This window comes from Chiloscyllium plagiosum, chromosome 9 (assembly GCF_004010195.1).
Source record: "Chiloscyllium plagiosum isolate BGI_BamShark_2017 chromosome 9, ASM401019v2, whole genome shotgun sequence".
In the NCBI taxonomy this organism is placed as follows: Eukaryota; Metazoa; Chordata; class Chondrichthyes; order Orectolobiformes; family Hemiscylliidae; genus Chiloscyllium; species Chiloscyllium plagiosum.
The window spans coordinates 66,376,910-66,398,602 of NC_057718.1; the positions used below are offsets into that span (position 1 = coordinate 66,376,910).

Consider the following 21,693-nt stretch of genomic DNA (forward strand, 5'->3'; position numbering starts at 1 on the left):
TGCTAGTTTACGTTTTTGCGCTCCTGTGCTGCAGAGCTAAAATCTGCTGCTGTTATGGTAACAAAGCCTTTCAAATATTAGCATCAATTTTATTGCCAGAATTACTAAAATAAAGACCATTATGTAATTCTGATCACCTTGTCACTTCATGTTTTTTTTCTGATTTGCTTCTTGATCCATGTCCTATCTCTATCTTTGTTTAAATTTTATTCTCTATTATATTTGAATATATAATTTAAAAAAAAATGTTTCAAAGTTGTATTCCATTTGCTTACTGGTTTCCACCCCCCCCCCCCCCCATTTTTTTGGGAAGCAATGAAATGCTTTTACTAGCTGCAAAGACTTTTAGGAGTGAATGTGATAGCTAAAATATATCATGGGAGGAAGCCCATCAAGTCTGTGCTAGTCACCCAACACCTGTCTACTACTCACTTCCCAGTACCTGACCCATAACCTTGTATGCTATGGTATTTCAGCTTCTCTTCCCCCAAGGAAAAGAGCCCTCGTCTCTCTCTTTATAGCTGAATCGTTCCAGTTTAGGCAACATCCTTATGAATTTCTTTTATACACTCTCCAATACAATCACATCCTTTCAATAGTGTAGAGACCAGAACTACACCACTGTTCCAGTTGTTGTCTAACCAATGTCCTTTACCATTCCATCTTAACCTCCCAGCTATTGTATTCTATGCCCCTTTATGTTAATAAATAAATATAAAAATACATCTATCTATGTTCTGTACCTTGTCATGGTCATTATTTGATACAGAAAAGATGCTGCTGAATGCATCTTCCCTCCCTGAAAAGGTACTGTCTGGATGTCTACATTTCTCTGTGTTGTGCTAAAGTTGTAATTGACTAAAGCAAAAATATCTATTTCTGGAAAATAATGTTATCATGCCCATGGGAACTAAAAACAACTAATGCAAATAAACTGGTGGACAAGATTTTACTTTTTAAAGATTTTATTGTAACAGTCTAAAGTTAACTTGTCAAACATGAGTTGATTTACCAACATATGCATTATAAATGTAATACAACTGAAAGATATCTTCTGAAAACCTTTTATTGTGTGCTGAGTTTCTGGCAGATTTTGTAACATTGAATAACTAGGCCTATAGACACTCCTGGCTCACCAGCAGAATTTCCTTCTCCCCATCATTCAATGTCAAAACTTCTAGTATTCTTTTACCAGTTGTTCCAATCCATTTGAGTTTTCTAGATGTGCTTAGAACCAGCAAGATGAACATCTGACATTCCATTCCTTAAATCTCTTTCCAAAAAATCAATTTTTATTCCCTTTCTTTTGAACAGAAACCAAAATCTTACCAGCATCTTGTTTAACTATTTACACAAGAGCAGCTGACCTTGTTTCTCGATGGCAATGGCACCTTTGTGTCAGTGTCTCAAGCAACAGCTGCCTCTTTGCTGTGATGTACTGAGGGAAAATGTTGATGGATTTCAGTCAAGTTTCTTTTCTCATGGCAACTGAAGCTTGTGGGTATTTCTCCAAGCCAAAGTATTTATCCAGAGTTCTTTGGTTTACTTTGGGTTGAAGGTTTATTTCAAAACATAATTGTTTTGTAAAGTTAGTCAGGATAAGGTTTATTATTACAAATGTTAACTGAGTTGATGATTAAACTTGTGGACTGGATAGTTGAATATTTTTTTGCTCCTGATAAGCGGACTTGTATGACCTAACATTATCATTTTGGGAGTCAATGGTGGGGTGAATAAAAAACTACCCAGTATATGTTCTAGGGCCATTCACTTCTACACTCGTTAGCTAAATATTACACCAGCCTTGCAAGTTAAACAGATAAACATACATTTGACTGTGTTTCAATCAGTATCAACTGTGTATTATTCACACACCTTATGCTTGATAACATTTTTACAGAGTCATTTGAGATATACAACATGGAAACGGACCCTTCAGTCTGACTTGCCCATGTCGACCAGATAGTCTAAATTAATCCAGTTCCATTTGCCAGCACTTGGTCATTATCCGTCTAAACCATTCCTGTTCATATACTCATGCAAATGCCCTTTAAATGTTGTAGTAGTACTAACTTCCACCACTTCCCTGGCAGCTCATTCCATACACTCACCACCATCTGTGTGAAACAGTTGCCCCTTAGGTCCCTTTTAAATCTTTCCCCCCATCCTAATCTTTGCCCTCTAGTTCTGGGCTTCCTCACCTCTAGGAAAAAGACCGTGTCTATTTATCCTATCCATGCCCCTCATAAATTTATATCCCGTCAGCCTCTGACGTTCCAGGAAAAAACAGCTCCAGCTATTCAGCCTCTCCCTTAGCTCAAGCCCTCCAACCCTGGCCATGTCCTTGTAAATCTTTTCTGAACCATTCAAGTTTCACAACATCCTTCCTTGGGGGGAAGACCAGAATTACAAACAACATTCCAAAAGTGGCCAAACCATTGTCACAACATGATCTCCAAACTCTTATACTCAATGCTCTGACGAATAAAATGTAGAACTTCTGACCAAAATTTTAATTTTTGTTAATTATTTTTGTTGTTTGTTCAGCTGCTGCAGTTATCTATAAATAAGTCTAAAGTCAAAATGCCAAAAATTAAATTCCTTAGAAGCTGAGACTGTGTGTATGTTCATTAGGAGCTCTAGTGAAAACATCGTGACATTTGGGAAAAGAACTGCATACACCTTTGCTGAGTTTCCTGTTCATTTTTAACAATGATCCCAATCACTTGCAATAACACATCTGAACATACAAATTAGGAGCAGAAGGACATTTTTGGCCCTTCAAGTCTGCTCTGCTATTCGGCAAGATCATGGTTGATTTGATTACTCCACATTCTCAGCTGCTCCTATAACCTTTCACACTCTTGCTTCTCAATATCATATCTACCCTTGCTTTAAAAATATTCAAAGATTGTGCCCAGAATTATATTTTGTTGAATAAGAAACTTGCTGTAATAATTGGTATTATGGTCAAACCTGAAAATTGAGTTGTGTTTTTAAGCCCTTATATTTTTAGACTTGAAATATTTGAGATTTTTATCCAAAGAATTTTAAGTTTAAGCAAGCTACAGCAGTTAAAAACCAATTTAACTTCCAGATCAAATATTGACATTAGAAACTTCACAAAAAGTGTTTTAGTGGATAAATATTCCATGGCATGGCATTATAAGCAGTTCCTGTAAGAGTCTTGTGGGAACATATAAATTGTGAAGAAGGTCTTGTGCTCCGATTGTTTTCTTTCTGACCTTTTTGATATGCTGAGGGAGGAATTGATCTTCCTTATGTCTATTTTTGGATAAATGACCAGTTCTGATCAATTTCCCCCCTGCCCCCACCATACTTTGGACATCGTTGATTTCCAAATATCTAGGCCACTGGCCTGACATAGATGTTGAAAAATTTATGAACATCCAGGTTTCAGCTCAAAATTATCATCAAATGGAAGAATTGATTTTTATTTGCTCCCTCTTGAGATGTGAGTATAGTTGATAGGCCAGTTTTTATTGTCCATTCCCAATTGTCCTTGACAAGGCTGTGGTGGCTACCCTTCTCGGGTACCCGAAGTAGTTATTTTTTTGCATGTTGTGGTAAAAATTCTGCAGAGTTCTCCCTGTTTTTAGTGGGTTACTACTGGCTGAGGCCTGTCCCTGCTGCATTCCCCTCTACCTTTGGTTGCAGCTGGGTGTTCCAGAATTCAGAATCTGAATTCTCTGAAAAACATTTGTAGAAAATGCAGCATGTTATTAAACTGCACCCACTTAAGCAAACAAGGGAAGAAAGGAATTGACATTCCACTGTTAGCTTGGGTGGACCGATTTAGTTTTCTTATCTTTGAGACAGAAGATGAGATCTCCCCTGTTTCAATGGGTAATGAAAGGGCTTGCTGAGCTGGGGATGATGGGACAAAGCCTGTGGTTGGACGTTTGTCAAACAGTTACAGGCAGAAGATCATTTTCTGACAGATAAATTTACAGATCCGTGAAAGATTCTGTTAGCTGCATTATTGAGCTATTGAATATGTGCATTATAATCAGTGCTGATTAAACTCTTCCATTGACTTTGTTTTAAAAGTCCTTCATAAGACCATCTGATTTTTCATCTATTAAAATGTTGGGCTACTACTTTAATGAGCCTAATTTTACCTTTTACTGACAGTTCATAATTTAAGAATATTTAGCATTTATTCCCCCTTATTCACGAACATGTCATAGAAAGTTAAAAATCACACAACACCAGATTATAGTCCAACAGGTTTATTTGGAAGCACAAGCTTTTTGAGCGCTGCTTCTTCATCAAGTGATTATGTTCCCAGTCCAAAACGGGCATCTCCAAATCAAGTCATAGAAAATACCTTTTAATTATTCTTTCCATGGATTCCAAATGGGCATGCCTCTGGAAATAGCCATTGTCAATAAATGTGGTGCTTGAGTTTTATTGAGTATTATAATTAATCATTATACTATATTATGAATAGCCTTTTCCCTAGAAATTAGAATCTCAAAAATGAACAGCATGCAAGGACACAATTCTGCTTAGAAGGAGCCATCCAGCTTAATCCTACTTTCCAGCTCTCAGTCCATAATAGATGTCATAGTCTCATAGGTTACATCACTTCAAATGCACACAAAAGTTCTTTTAAAAAGTTTTTAAAATGCTGCTACTGCCCCATCCAGCAAGTTTGAGATCATCAATCCCTCAACGCTCTAACCCTAAGTCTGTACCCCTTGGTCATGGATCCTTGAACTAAGTGGAGTAACGCTTTCCTATTATTCTAATTAAACAACATGTAATTTTATGGATTTCAATTAGCTGGCCCTTCTGTCTCCTCTGTTTGCATACAAACAGGTTTTGCCTATCTAATCTTACCTCATAGCTAAAATTCTCCAGTCAACATGCTCAACGAATTCTTCTCTAATACAGTTGCTTCTTTCTAATTGTGTGGTAATCCGAACTTCATGCAGTATTCCAATTGTGGCTTTAGTTCCAGCACAGTCTCACAACTATAATATTAGCATAATTGAGAGAAAATAGGCAGGTATCTCATATATCATGTTAACCATCTATCTGCTGAACCACCTTCAGGATTCTGTGGAATCGTAGAACATAGAACATAACAGTGCAGTACAGGCCCTTTGGCCCTCGATGTTGCGCCGTCCTGTGAAACTAATCCAAAGCCCATCTAACTTGCACTATTCCATTCTTGTCCATATGCCTATCCAGTGACCATGTAAATGCCCGTAAGGTTGGTGAATCTACAACTGTTGCAGTCAAGGTGTTCCACACCCCTACTACTCTGAGTAAAGAAACTACCTCTGCCATCTGTCCTATATCCATCACCCTTCAACTTAAAGCTATGCCCCCGTGTGCTAGCCGTTGCCATCCTAGAGAAAAGGCTCTCACCGTCCACCCAATCTAACCTTCTGACCATCTTATATGTCGCAATCAAGTCACGTTTAACCATCTTCTCTCTAAAGAAAACAGCCTCAAGTCCCTCAACCTTACCTCGTAAGATCTTCCCTCCGTACCAGGTAACATCCTAGTAAATCTCCCCAAACCCTTTCCAACGCTTCCACATCCTTCCTATAATGTGATTACCAGAACTTCACACAATACTCCAAATGTGACCTCACTAGAATTTTGTACAGCTGCAGCATGATCTCATGGTTCTGAAACTCTATCCCTCTACTAGTAAAAGCTAACACATGGTATGCCGTTTAACAACCCCATCAACCTGGGTGGCAACTTTGATTTCTCTGCTTATCTGCACTAACAAGAATCTTACCATTAACCCAGTACTCTGCATTCCTGTTGCTCCTTCCAAAGTGAATCACCTCACACTTTCCTGCATTAAACTCCATTTGCCACCCCTCAACCTAGCTCTGCAGCTTATCTATGTCCCACTGTAACCTCCAACATCCTTCAATACTATTCACAACTGTACCAACCTTCGTATTGTCTGCAGATTTACTAGCGCATCCTTCTACACCCTCATCCAGGTCGTTTATAAAAATGACAAACAGCAGTGGACCCAAAACAGATCCTTGCGGTCTGTTTTTCAGCTCGCCAATTTCTGACCTAAGCTGCTAAATTGCCCACTATTCCATGCTTCCATATTTTGTGCAGTAGCCCACCATGGGAAACCTTGTCAAGCACCTTACTAAAATTTTTATACACAACATAATGTCTTTATCCTCATCCACCTGTTTGGTCACCATGTCAAAGAACTCAATAACACTTGAGAGGCATGACCTACCCTTCACAAAACTAGGCTGACCATCCCTAATCATCTTTTTCCTATCGAGAGGATTATAAATTCTATCTCTCATAACCTTTTCCAACGCTTTACCCACAACCCAAGTAAAGCTCACTGGTCTATAATTACCAGGGTTGTCTTGAACCTGGGAACAGCGTTAGTCTTCTGGCACTATTCCTGTAGACAGTGACGACATGCCAAAGGCTCAGAAACCTCCTCCCTGGTTTCGGCCCAGGGTATTTATCTATTTTCACACTTTCCAGAATTTCTATCACCACCTCCTTGTGAACCTCAATCTCATCTAGTCTAGTAGCCTGTTTCACAGTATTCTCCTCGACAACATTGTCAGTATTCACACTGGAAAAAGACATTTAAATTCATTTCGCACTTCCCCCAAGTCATTCCTTTTACTATTGCCTCAGATTTTTGCAATACCTTGGGCGAAGTACTATGACATACTGTTCTATATTAGAGATGGAAGATAAATTTAAAATGATGCTTCTGTTCTGCCACCGCTCCCCCCCCCCCCCCCAACCCCCACCACCACCCCCAACACCGCCACCACCCCCAACACCGCCACCACCTCTTCTATCGTTTTCACTGTTCTTAATGAAACATCTAAATCCCGGAACCTGCAACAACCATTCCTGTCTGTGCTCTACTGATATCTCTGAAATGGCTGCAACATCAAAATCCCAAGTATTGACCCATGTTGCAAGTTCTCCCACCTTATTCCAGATGCTCCTGGCATTTCAAACCAACCTTTACTTTGCCAGTCCCCTCTTGCAACATTGAAACCTTATTTTGGACATCCCTACTCTCAACCTCCTCTGTACTGTAACTACAATTTAGGTTCCCATCCCCTGGCTGAATTAATGTAAACCTACCCGAAGAGCATCAGCAAACTCCTTCGCCCCCCCCCACCCTCACCCCAAGGATATTGGTACCCCTCTGATTCAGGTGTAGACCATTCTGTTTGTAGAGGTCCCACCTACCCCAGAAAGAGCCCCAATTATCCAGGAATCCAATACCTCCCTCCTGCACCATCCCTGTAGCCACGTACTCAACTCCTCTCTCTACCTATTCCTCACCTCGCTAGCACGTGGCATAGGCAACACACCAGAGAAAACAACTCTATTTGTCCTAGCTCTAAACTTTCACCCCAGCTTCCTGAATTTCTGCCTTAAATTCCCATCTCTTCTTCCTACCTATATTGTTGGTGTCTATGTGGGCCAGGACTGGGGGCTGCTCCCCCTTCTCCACAAAGATCCCAAAAACACGATCAGAGACATCATGAACCTTGGCACCTGGGAGGCAACACACCAACCGTGAGTCTGACTCATTCCCACAGAACCTCCTGTCTGTCCCCCTAACTATGGAGTCCTCAATGACCTCCCCCTTCCTTTCTGAGCAACAGGGACAGACTCTGCCAGAGACCTGTACCCCATTGCTTACCCCTGGTAAATCATCCCCCACAACAGAATCCAAATCAGCATGCCCATTGAGGAGAATGGCCACAAGGGATCCCTGCATTGCCTGCTGGGTTCCTTTTCCGTCCCCAACACTAACCCATCTACATTCTTCTTGTACCTGAGGTGTGACTACCTTCCTGTAACTCCTCTCAATAACCCCCTCTGCCTCCTGAATGATCCAGTGTTCATCCAGCTCCAGTTCCCAAATGCAGTTTTTGAGGAATTGGGTGCACTTCCCACAGATGCAGTCAGCAGGGACGCTAATGGTGACCCTTACCTCCCACATTCTGCAGGAGGAACATTCAATTGCCCTAACCTCCATTCCCACTATTCTAAATTCCCAATGAGCCTATTGAAAACTAAAAGAGGTGACAAAAAAAGACTAGTCACCTTATTGGTCTGGCATACAGAACAATTTTTCTTTTGGTTAAAGGAGGAGGATGGGTGGGAGACACTAACTGAGTAGTGTTTCGGGTAAAGCAACCACCCAAATATGAAGCCTCACTTACCCAGCAGTCCCGTGTCTGTTCCTAATCAGTGTGCGCTCTTCCTATAAACGAGGTATAGGAACAGGCAACAGAGGAAAGTGGCTGAGCAGAGGCTGATAGCTAAGTTCGGTACCCATAGGGAGGGCCTCAACCGGGACCTTGGGTTCAAGTCACATTACAGGTGATCACCATTGCACTACACACACACACACACACACAGATATTCCTACACACACACACTCTCACATGCACACGGACACAGATACACACATACGCGCACACAGACACCCACACACACCCTTATAGACACACACATTCCCACACATGCACCCCCTCACAGACTTAAGACACTCTGCACTCACTATATATACACACACTCACACTTTCTCACACTCACAACCCCCACCTCAGACAGACACACACAGAGACAGACAAAGACCCACATGCACGCATATATATTGTGTGTGGTGAATTTTTCTGGTACTTTCAGAGTTACATTGCACTTTACTCAAAAACCACATAGATTCATGTCGAACTCTGAGCTCAAAAACTGCATGAATTTATGTAAAACTCTGTTATTTCACTTTTTAGATTGGAATCAATCTAAACATCAGGTCATAGACAGAGAACACAGGGGGCTAACACCTTCAACATATTGTCTAGCTATCGCCATTGTCAATAGCTAACCCGAGAATGCAACTTTTTAAAAAAAAAATGGGTTTTGTGATTTACACATGAAAGAAGTGAAACTATCACTGTATTCTAACAGATGGAAGGCTTAACAGACAATCAATTCTTCAATGTATAATTTCAGTTACATCACACTGCAAATTTTTGCTATAAATTCTGTGTTGCGATCGAGCCCTCCACAATCACCTGATGATGGAGCATCGCTCCGAAAGCTAGTGTGCTTCCAATTAAACCTGTTGGACTATAACCTGGTGTTGTGTGATTTTTAACTTTGTACACGCCAGTCCAACACCGGCATCTCCGAATCATGGAAAATCTCAGTCAGCCTCCTTTTAATTAGTCTGGTCATACCGAGCATAGACAAAAAGGTGATTGTGGCACAACTATCTTCTCAGCCCCAAGGCATCACTGAAGACATACCTGTATCAGATGCTTCATCAGTCACTTTCCTCTATCATAGGGTTAGAATTGGAGTTGATCATTGATTGCATAATAGTCAGTACCCCACACAACTCTTCAGATAATGGAGCAGTCTGCATCTGCCATTGGCATGATCTGGAGAACGTTCGGGTTTGGATTGATAAAAGCCAAGTAACTTTGGAATCATGGAATCCTTACAGTGTGGAAACACAACAAGTCCACACCAACCCTCTGAAGAGTATCCCACCCAGAGTCATTCCCCTACCCTATTACTATACATTTCCCCTGACTAATGCACCCAAACTACACATACCTGAAAACTATGGACAATTTACCTGCACATCTTTGGACTGTGGGAGGAAACCAGAGCACCTGGAGTAAACCCACGCAGACACTGGGAGAATGTGCAAACTCCACACAGACAGTCTACTGAGGCTGGAATCTAACCAGAGTCCCTGGTGCTGTGAGGCAGCAGTGCTAACCCCTGAGCCACCATCCTGCCTCCAGTTTCCTCATTTCTCCTCCCTCCACCTTGTATCAGTCCCAACCCTCGAACTTGGCACTACCTTCCTAACCTGCAATCTTCTTCCTGACCTCTCCACCCCCACCCCCACTCCGGCCTATCACCCTCACCTTAACCTCCTACCACCTATCGCATTTCCAACGCCCCTCCCCCAAGTCCCTCCTCCGTACCTTTTATCTTAGCCTGCTTGGCACACTCTCCTCATTCCTGAAGAAGGGCTCATACCCGAAATGTCGATTCTCCTGCTCCTTGGATGCTGCCTGACCTGCTGCGCTTTTCCAGCAACACATTTTCAGCATTCATCTTGAGAGGGCTAGAATATAAAAGCAGAGATATACTTCTGAAGCTTTTTCAGGCTCTGGTCAGACCAAATTTAGAATATTGTGAGCAATTTTGGACCCCATACCCTCAGGAAGGATGTATTGGCCCTGGAATGGGTCCAGAGGAGGTTCATTAGAATAAACCCAGGGATGAAAGGCTTAACATAAGCGGAACATTTGAGGACTCTGGGACTATACTCAATGGTGTTTAGAAGGATGAGAGGGGAACTGATTTGAAATTTACAGAATACTGAACGTCCTGGACAGAGTGGACGTTGGTGAGATCTTACCATTGGCAGAAGAGATGAGGACCTGAGGGTACAGCCTGAGAGTAAAGGGGAGAACCTATAGAACCGAGATAAGGAGAAATTCTTAACCAGTGAGTAGTAAATCTGTGGAATTCATTGCCACAGAAGGCTGTGGAAGCCAGGTCATTGAGTATATTTTAAACAGAGATTGAGGATTTCTTGATTGCCAAAGGATCTAAGGTTATGGGGAGAAAGCAGGAAAATGAGATTGAAAAACCTCTCAGGAGGAGTTGAGAGTGTATTGCTGGAAAAACCAGCAGGTCAGGCAACATCTGAGGAGCAGGAGAATAGACGTTTCAGGTATAAGCCCTTCATCAGTAATGAGGCATGTGGGTCGGGGCTGAGAGATAAATGGGAGGGAGATGGCGAAGGTAGCTGGGAATGTGATAGGTGAGGGAGAAGATGATAGGTCAGAGGAGGGAGTGATGGACAGGTCCGGAGGGCAGTGCCAAGTTGAAGGCACTGGGATAATTTTTGGGGAGGGGAAATGAGGAAGCTGTTGAAATCCATGTTTATCCCGTGTGGTTACAGGGTCCCAAGGCTGAATGAGGCGTTCCTCCTCCAGGCGTTGAGTAGTAACCGTTTGGTGGTAGAGGAGGCCCAGTACTTGCATGTCCTTGGTGGAGTGGGAGGGGGAGTTCAAATGTTCAGTCCGGGGTGGTGGGGTTAGTGGTGTAGGTGAATGCAAAACCTTCACCACCACTAATGTCAGAAAACTCAACCAATCTGAAACATTGAGAACTTAATAGCAAATGTTTAACCTCCCACCAATTGGGAAACATAAATTTGCCTCCTGACATTCCCCACCAACCCACCTTAAAAACCCCATGTGGACCTGGAAAGTTCTGATTTTTGCGAAGAATACGGGATCATTTTTTGTTTGGAAGTATAGGAGTAGAAAAACATCGAAGATCTGCTAAACCCTTTAAAATCGTTAAGACGCACTGGAGTATTGTATCTGATTCTGGACAACTCACTTAATCGCTTTGGAGAGGATACAGTGCAAATTTACTGGAGTAACACTGGGAGGGGGGTACTTTTGTACGTATTTTGATTCAAAGGTTATATTGCTTTGACATGGATAATATACATACTAAGTGAATGATGGCAGCCTTCCATTTTTTTGAAAATATCTCAATTTATATATTTGCATTTGCTTTGACTTTTAAAACCTGATCATCATTTGTGCTTTCAGTTCAGTTTTCTTAAATTTGCTTCTATTCTACTTTCCCTTACTTTTTCCAGATATGAGAGAGAGAGTGTCTGCATGTATTCAGGTGCATAGCTGTTATTAGTGAAATATTATCTTTACATTGCCAATGCGTAAATCATAATTGTTGGTTAAATGTATATGAAAAAATCTCATGTTAATAGTGCATTTATAAATTTTGTTTTATCTGTGTTTCTGCCATAATATTAAAAATCGTGTCAATTTTGCAGGACTCTAAATCCAAGGAAATAAGTGAATATTGTGATAGTGGAATTGATGGCGTTACTGCAGACACTAGTTCTCCTTCCCAGGTGTCAAGTTTACTGTGGTCACCTGGCTTCAGCTATACATTGCCACCAAGAAGTAACTCTACCAATGCAGTCGGTAATGACGTCTTGAGACAGAGCATTTATGAGAACTTTATGCGAGAGTTGGAAATGGGTCATATGTCTTTGGAAAATGCAGACCAGTCGACAGGAAGTGAGGAAACCAGCACTGATTCCTTCAGCTCTTTAGAACAATTGGATTTATTGTATGAAAAAGAACAGGGGTTTGTGCGAAAGGCCGGCTGGTTATCTTTTAAACCTCTTATTACACATCAGAAGGAGAGAAAATTGGAACTTGCACCCCGCAGAAAATGGAAACAGTATTGGGTTTCTCTTAAAGGTAATTACTGAGAGAAAAAAAATTTGATTATATAGTCTCTTACTATATTTTTGGATTAAGTCTGACAATTGGCCTTAATCGCATGACCATGTGATGGATACATTTTGAATCCAGATGCTGTTGGGTACTCCCCTCCAATCAAGAGCACTGTTTTGTTTCTAAGATGCAGTACTTAAACCTGCTGTCAGTAATCCCAGTGTAGTCAAATGATGGCTGCAAGCTGTAACATAACTTCTGTCCCTTTGCTTATTAGTTCTCGAGACACAGAGATCGACATTTGTATTAACCTTTTAAAGCATTTTCTGTGTCTCTACATTTCAATAATCCATGTGCCTCCATCCATTTCTCACTGATAACTGCATCCTTGTGCAAAATGTTTCACCAGGGATACCAGTTTTCCAGCATTTCGGAAGTCTTCTTTTCAAAATGAAACACCTTTTAACTTTTGCCTGCATTTTAAGTTCATTCACCAGTTTTGCCTATTTGTTTATCTGTTACTATATTTATAATTGTATGCTTCTATTTCCACAGCTGCCTGTCATTTTTAACATGAGCAAACTTGGATACATAGCTTTCCATCTTTTCATTTGTGATTAATAAATACACTGAGTCACAAAGTTGCAATGCAGATTCTTGTGCGACATCAAGAATGACATCCTACCAATGAGAGTACCTATCCATTATTCCTATTCCAATTCTGCCCTCTGCTGTTCAGACAATTCTTCACCAGATCAATAATTCTGTGGGAAAAATAATTTGATCTCACCTAAGAAATTGATTACCTTTCTGGCATAAACTACTCTGGCTATCCTAATGTGTATGGAAGAACAAAGAGCAATGCAGTACATGAACAGGCTCTTTGGCCCTCCGAGCCTGCTCCACCACACATTGCCCTTCCAAACTAAAACTGTTAAAATTCCTCAATAAACTACCCCACCTATGTTTACTACAAAGTGTGATTTAAATATTCAAATGTTGTCAATATCTCTGAAAATGAAATGTTTGAAGCAGTGTCATTAAAAAAAAATATTCTGTAACCTGCTTCGAATAAACATGTAAAGCTGATTTATGGTCTTGCCTGGTTTAGCTGTATCTGTGAATTTTTGGTTAATGAGCTGAATAATGCCTTGTTACCAAATCTCTTTCATCAGCATAGTATTTAATGCACAGGCCTGGTCTTTTAATTAAAAATATTGGCAGAAAAACTATTATGGTTTTTCAGCCTTGTGTAGCTTTCAATCTTATACAGTGGAAAAATAAGAGGTCAGTACTCTGATATAAGCTGCTAAATAGGAACTGGATTAGGCCTTTCAGCCCATCACACCTGCTCCTCCATTTAATTGTATCATGGTTGATTAGGTCCACATTTGATTGATTAGCTCCATGTTTGTTCCAAATCGCAACATTTCTTTTTGTTAAATAAGTACCACATCTTCAAGAATCCTTACCATTTGGGCAAGTGTGCTCTAGGATTAAAAGTGCTTCCTGAACTTTAATTTCTGAATTGCATATCCACACCTTTTAAGACTATTTTTCCTGTTCTTGATTCTTCCCCATCAGAGGAAGTACTTTTTCTGGAACTTTGTTACCAAATTATGGTAATATATTGAACACCTCAAACAGATCACCACTTAGCTCATGTGATCTGAAGTCTAAGAGATTAAGTTCAAGCAGTTTATCTTCCAAGCGTAGCCTCCTAACATTTGGTGTCATTTTAGTCAACCTGCACCACAGATCCACCATTATCTTTCTCCCAAATTCTGATATCCACAATTAAACATGGTACACTAGATAGAGTTTGGCAATGGCTATAGATAGCTTCAGGATGATTTCCTGTCCTTTGTGCTTCAGTTTCCTTCAGATAAAGGCAAATATTTCATTAGGCGTTTTGTACTGTTCATTAGCTGTGTGGTTAGATTGCCAAATTTCTATAGGATAAAAGAGAGGCCATCTGGGGTATGCCATTGCAAGTCTCAAAAGAATTATCGAGGCAAATACATTTTTCAGCTCTTGACCTATAACTTTAAGTACATATTCAATATGTTTTAAATGCGATGAGAGTTTCCAACTCTACCAGACTATCAGGAATGGAATTATGTAGTTCCTCATTTCTCACTATTTAGGGAGTACTTTGATTCATCCTTCCTCATCCCAAAATAATTTTTCTCACTCTTAGCTATTTTGAATTCTCTCTGGTTTGTCCACTGGATTAATCTGACTTTATTGCTTTTGAACTCTTATGTCTGGGCTATTTTTTCTCCCTCCTAACTTGGTGCCATCTGCAGAGTTGGATATGCAATTCCGTATTCTGGTATCACAGTCATTCATGAAAAGAATCTTCATGGTGACTCAGTGGTTAGCACTGTTGCCTCGGTTCTAGGGTTTGATACCAGCCTCTGGTGACTGTCTGTGCGGAGTTTGCGCATTCTTCGCATGTGTGCATGGTTTCCTCCAGGTGCTCCAGTTTCCTTCCATAGTATAAAGATGTGCAGATTAGGTGTACTGGTCATGATAAATTGTCCATAGTGTCGAGGGAAGTGTAGGCTGGGTGAATTAGCCCCAGGAAATGCAGGGTTACGGGGCTAAAGTAGGGAGGTGGGTCTGGGTGGGATGCTCTTTGGAGGGTCAGTGTGAACCCAATGGGCCGAATGGTCTGCTTCCACATTGTAGGAATTGAATGATGCTATAAATGCCGCAATCCGAGTATCTACCTCTTATTCATCATCTATTTCCCATCTTCCAACAAAATTCTAACTTAAATAAAAAGGCTATTTCTGATTCCATACATACTGATTATATTTTTATTCATTTGAGATCTTAGTGTTACTTGCTGGATCAACATTTATTGCCAATCTCTAGATGCCCATGAGGAGCTGATACATTATACCATTACAGTCCATTTGCTTTAGGTTTACCTATATTTTGCTGATTATCTTTTGTGTTGAACCTGTATTGAGTGCATTCTGGAAGCCTGTATTTGATAGTATCCATAGATTTATGTGACTTGGAAACGCAATCAACTAGATTTCAAGGAACTATTTTGGCTCTCCATTAAACTTGCTGATGAATTATGCAAAATTAAATTTCCACTTGACAGCAATCTAGACCTGTAAGCCTCCTATTTATTTGCAAATACTTGACCCCTCTGTCCAATAACTAGTCAATATAAATTTAAGTTTTAATTTGGTTTCCATCACTTTTATAATTTCGAAAGTATTCAAACTTGAGAGTTAGACGCATTAATGACTTAATGTCAAAGCACTAGGCTCTAGTGACACAATTAGATTGACAATGCATTTGGATAATAAAAATGTCTACTACACCAAGTGAAGGAATAAATAACTTTTGTTCTATGTACTTGCTGACCCCAAAATACTTTGTCTATTTTGGTCAGTGTTTTTACAAGAAGAACAAAGAAATGCCCATATTTTGCAATGACAGCAAAACAATGGACATACAAATGCAAGCTTAGATTTGAGTTTTGGAGGGAAGTCTACAGGAATTAGTGAACTAATTGAAATGTGAAGTTTTTAAAAAAAGTATTACATTATCACCTATTAGTGAAGGCAAGGAACTATTAGGTTTATTTACCTCCATGTAATTTTCTGTTGTTAGTTTATGAAACAGATTTGTAAAATTGTTATTTCACCAAACATGCATTTTTTTCTCCTCTTTTCTTAAAGGTTGCACCCTACTATTTTATGAAACCAGTGGGAAAAACCTCATGGAGCAGAACAGCGTCCCCAGATATGCTTTATTTGCCGAAGATAGCATAGTGCAGCCTGTACCGGAACATCCCAAGAAGGAAAATGTGTTCTGCCTCAGTAATGCTTTTGGGGATGTTGTCTTATTTCAGGTTTTTCCTTACTATTTACTTATTTAATAATGTGGCTCACCCAAAATGCAAAGGTACCTATAAAGGAGAGAAGAACTACTGCTAATATACTGCTAGATTTAAAATGTTTTATTTAAAAACTTAAAAACAACCTGTGAATCCTTAATGTAAAATTTATCATAATGTCCTTCATGAATGAATGACTTCATGGGTTGATTGATCAGAAATTAAGGAATCTAATAACATTATTTAGGGAATCTGCAAACAAAATCTAGGGAGGCTAAATATTCCTCTCTCTGGATATAGTATCTTAATCCCTCCAAATATTTTGAAATCTTTTCAGAATTTAGATATGTACAGTCGCAAATGTGTTGTAAAATAGAAGACTGAATGTGTTTGCAATAATATGACATAATTATGGTTGTAATGAAAGTTAAAAAATAAGAAAGATTCATGCAAGAGTATTAATCTGTAAACCATATCAAAGAGTAAGTTGGCCTTAAACTGAAACACTTTGACAGCATGTTCTTCATGAATTCCAGTTCTTAAAGTCATAACATAAAAGTCATGTTATTTCCTTGTGGAGTTCGTAACTTGAGATGTTTCTTCATTTGATATTTGGTCTGCCACATCAAATGCCAGTGAACGTCAACTTATAAGCTAGAATTTTACAGCCCACTGGTGGAAGAATGCCATGTTGGGGAAATGGAGGCTGTACAATTTGGTGCTATACTGACAGTGCCCTGGTGCCAAGACACTACCAATGTAGTGGCCTGTGGGTGAATTGCTTATTAGCTACTTAAGAGCATCCTTCTTCACCACTATTAATTTTAGCAACAATAGACGAGTATGACACTGTCCAGCATGTTAAGTGAAACCTGGTGAACTAGTGGCTGGGCAATGCCTATTTCTCAAGTTCTCTATTTCCATCACAAGTGTCTCCCCTCTTTCCCCCAACCTCCAAGGAAAGCGCTCTCTCTCTTCTCATGTACCCACACCCTTATTTTTCCCTTCCTCTCCAACCTTGTCCACCCTGACATCCTCGACCTGGTGAAACCCTGAGCAATGCTTTTTCTAGGCTTCTTTGCTGGAAGCCTTCATTGGGGACTATAACAGTCCCAACAATAACCACCAATCCTAGTGGTACTGCTGGCTTTCTAATTGGCCACCAGCTTGCTGTGGGTGGATGTCAATATCTAGGACTCTAAGTGGAAAAACATTCCTTATAAACTTCAGCATAAATATCTAGCATTGAATATTTTAAGTTGTATTTTGTTCATATTTCTATTTTGCCATCTATTTGGCTTTATGCTTCTATCATCAATTCAATTCTTAGTCATAGTTGACCAATTATGTCTGTTCTCATTAATCAAAGTGATGAAAGTACAGTCGAGCAGCACTTACTCAGCAATAACCTACTTATTGACGATTGGTTTGAGGTCTGTCATGCATTTCGTGACTTCATTACAACCTTTTTTTTTTCAAATGTGGACCAAAGAGCTGCACTCGGAAATGAGATTCACTGCCCTTGGTATCCAGGCATAGTTTAACTGAGTGTGGTATCAAGAAGCTTTAGCAAAACTGGAGTCACTGGTAATCAGGGAAAACTCGCCACTAGTTGGAGTTGTAGCTACTCAAAGAATAATACTTGCAATTGTTGGAGGTTCATAATCTAAGACATCAATGCCTGAGTTTCACAGGGAGTTTTAAAGTCTCAACCATCAGTGGCTTCATCACTGACCTTCTCTTCTTCAAAAGGTAGCAGTGAATCAGTTTGTTGATTGCACAATATTAAGCACTATTCAGATATTGAAGCAGTCAATGTTCATATGTAACAAAACCTGTGCTATTATCGCAGGACTGTTAATCTTCAGGACCCAAGTGGGGACGCGGGTTCAAATCTCACCACACCATTTATAAAAATCTGGAATTAAGAGCCCAATGCTGATAGCTGTAAAAGCCCATGTGACTCACTAATGTCCTTTTAGGGAAGGAAACTGCCATCCTTATCCAGTCTGGCTACCATGAGCTTCCAGACCTAAAGCATGGTGGCACAATGGTTAGCACTGCTGCCTCTCGGTGCCAGAGACCAGGGTTCAATTCCTGCCTCAGGCAACTTTCTGTGTGGAGTTTGCACATTGTCTGTGTGGGTTTCATCCCACAGTCCAAAGATGTGCAGGTTAGGTGAATTGGCCATACTAAATTACCCATAGTGTTAGGTGAAGAGGTGAATGTAGGGGAATGGGTCTGGGTGGGTTACTCTTCGGAGGGTCGTGTGGACTTGTTGGGCCGAAGGGCCTGTTTCCACACTGTAAGTAATCTTAAAAAAAAACAATGTGGTTGCCTCTTAAGTGTTCTGTGGACAATTAGGGATAGGTAATAAATGATGGCCTAGTCAGTGACGCCTTCATCCTGTGAATGAATTAAAAGTAAGTTTAACGAATTAAGGTCTAATTATTCTGTCTGATTTCTAGGCTACAAGCCAGACTGACCTCGAAAACTGGGTTACAGCAATACATTCTGCCTGTGCATCAGTGTTTGCAAAGCAACATGGGAAAGAAGATACAATCAAGTTACTAAAAAATGAAACCAAAAACTTCATGCAGAAGATCGATATGGATGGAAAAATGAAGAAAATGGCTGAGTTACAGCTGTCTATTGTAAATGATCCCAAAAACAGAAAAGCTATTGAAAATCAGGTATTCTTAGATCTTATTGTTGACATCATCCTTTTGAAGGACTTCAAGTTGCAAATTTATTTATTTTGGGGAGTGCATGCTCGTGTGGGAGCACAAGATGCAAACTTTTATAATCAGCTAGTTCTTTGTTTCAACAGCTAATGGATGTGTACCAGCATTAGTGTTGTAATGCTGCACTTGTGCTTGATTGTGTAAAATGCTCTGAGCAGCTTCCAAATGTGTTTAATGCTAGGAATCTTCAGACTGAATATTTGTTTCAGAATTTTTGTAGCTTCTAAATCTGTTGATGTTAATCCCTCACCTCGGTGCATAGTCTTTGGATTTTCAATAGATAGCCAAATGTCGAAGAGTTAAAGATAACTTACTGTCATCTTTTTGAGAAAGAAGGCAGGCTTGTCCGACAGGGAAACAACCTGTACTAGGGGAAGGCGAAATAGGGTCCATAGCCAGAGTAGGATTTGAACCCATGCTATTGGCAGTGGTCTGGCGTTATAAAGTGATGGTAGATATTTCAATTTGTTTTCATCATGTGGCTGATCATGAGTCTCTCTGCCTCTTAACACCTGCCAATGGCATCTGTTGGAAGGATATACAAATTGATACTCAAACTTCTCCTGGAGTAGGACTTGAAACCGGAGTTTCTGTCTTAGAGATAGGATTGCTAACTGTGGCATCAAAAGAACTCTCTAACTTAGTGTCAGGGAAATTACCCTCTTTGAATAGACCACACAAGCATGGATTGTGTGAAATTGACAAGCTGTTTATTACAAGCCATATGGCTGGAAGAGAAATTGACTAGGCTGACACTGTACAGGTAGACCAAGGGTTCTCTTCCTTGAGCAGTGGGCACAGGCAATTTGAAAGGGGCACAGTAATGTGGTGTGAATTACAGAACAATCAAGAGTAAAACACTATGGGAGGACAATCAGCCGCCTGGTAGCAGCACTCAGTCCGTGTTTGATCAGGAGAATCTAATCCTTTGTGAGAGTAGGTGCTAATATCTCTCATCCTGGCATCAATGGGTTTCCATTGTGGTTAGTCCACAAGTGAGGTACCTTGGTGCCTTTCAATCTGAGCACCCTTTATGGAGTTTCAGTATGGAGCAAGGCTGCCCTTAGGGCTTGGGGAGCGATTGTGCTTATTGAAGGCTAGGAAGTGGACAGTGATAAAGGTTACCTCTGATTACAAGGGGATCTTGACCAGTTGGGCCAATGGGCTGAGAAGTGGCAGATGGAGTTTAATTTAGATAAATGCAAGGTGTTTCATTTTGGCAAAGCAAATCTTAGCGGGACTTATACACTTGATGGTAAGGTCCTAGGAAGTGTTGCTGAACAAAGACCTTGGAGTGCAGGTTCATAGCTTCTTGAAAGTGGAGTCGCAGGTAGATAGATTAGTGAAGAAGGCATTTCATATGCTTGCCTTTATTGGAGCGAGTACTGAGTACAGGAGTTGGGAGGTCATGTTGCAGCTGTACAGGACATTGTTTAGGCCACTGTTGGAATATTGCATGCAATTCTGGTCTCTTTCCTATCAGAAAGATGTGAAACTTGAAAAGGTTCAGAAAAGAGTTACAAGGATGTTGCCAGGGTTGGAGGATTGAGCTAGAGGGAGAAGTTGAATAGGCTGGGGCAGTTTTCCCTGGAGCGTTGGAGGCTGAGGCGTGACTTCATCGAGGTTTATAAAATCATGAGGGGCATGGGTAGGGTGAATAGATAAGATCTTTTCCCCGGGATCGGGGAGTCCAGAACTAGAGGGCATAGGTTTAGGGTGAGAGGGGAAAGATATAAAAGAGACCTAAAGGGCAACTTTTACACACAGAGGGTGGTACGTGTATGGAATGAGCTGCCAGAGGAAGTGGTGGAGGCTAGTACAATTGCAACATTTAAAAGGCATCTGGATGAGTATATGAATAGGAAGTGTTTGGAGGGATATGGGCTGGGAGCCAGCAGGTGGAACTAGATTGGGTTGGGATATCTGGTCGGCATGGACGGGTTGGACCAAAGGGTCTGTTTCCGTGCTGTACTTCTCTATGACTCTAAATCTATTGTCAGGCTGTCTAGGGAAGTGTATTCCCCAATCTGGAAGTTGCCTCATCACTTACTGTTTGCTTTCTCGTATCTTAGTTAGTCTGTTTGGTCAAGGCTGAGGCACTCTGAGTAGTTGCTGTTGTGGCTTAGGCAGACATGGTTCCTTATGCTCTTTGTGGCCATGCTGTGGGTGGACAGGGTAGTGGATTTTCTCCCACACTTTGCGTCTAATATACAGAATACTGAATTACCTCGACAGAGTAGATGTTGGGAAGTTGTTTCCATGGGTGGGAGAAACTAGGACCTGAAGGCATAGCCTCAGAGTAAAAGGAAGACCTTTTAGAACAGAGATAAGGAGAAATGCCTTCAGCCAGAGAGTGATGCCACAGAAGGCTGTGGAGGCCAGGTCATTGAGGTAGATAGGTTCTTGAGTATCAAGGGGATCAAGGGCTATGGGTGAAAGCTGGAGAATGGGGTTGTGAAACCTATCAGCCATGATTTATTGGCAGAGCAGACTCAATGGGCTGAATGGCTTAATTTCTGCTCCTCTGCCTTACAGTCTGAATTGTATATGTCTTTTTTTTTGTGAACCACTGTACAGTAGATGGGTTCAGACAAATAATGTGAAGAAACATCCTTGTTCACACATGATACCATCTCTGGGTCACTCGGTAATGAATGGAAAAAACAGTTAGCTCCAAAGTGAATGCTTTGAACGTTTAACTCTTGATTGTTGTTTTTATGAGGAATATATTACTTTAGTTGATTTCATAATTCATAGT

The 21,693-nt window shown here is 40.6% G+C and overlaps 1 protein-coding gene across 6 annotated transcripts in view; it reads left to right on the plus strand.

Moving 5' to 3' along the window:
• The window catches only part of LOC122552912 (rho guanine nucleotide exchange factor TIAM2), a 370,627-nt gene that overhangs the window by 154,378 nt on the left and 194,556 nt on the right, over positions 1–21,693 (plus strand). For all 6 annotated transcript variants that reach the window (XM_043696131.1, XM_043696135.1, XM_043696133.1 and 3 more), the window contains 3 exons: positions 11,915–12,350; positions 16,034–16,206; positions 18,660–18,884. In XM_043696131.1, coding sequence (XP_043552066.1) covers positions 11,915–12,350; positions 16,034–16,206; positions 18,660–18,884 — 834 coding nt within the window. The remainder of the gene's footprint in view (positions 1–11,914; positions 12,351–16,033; positions 16,207–18,659; positions 18,885–21,693) is intronic.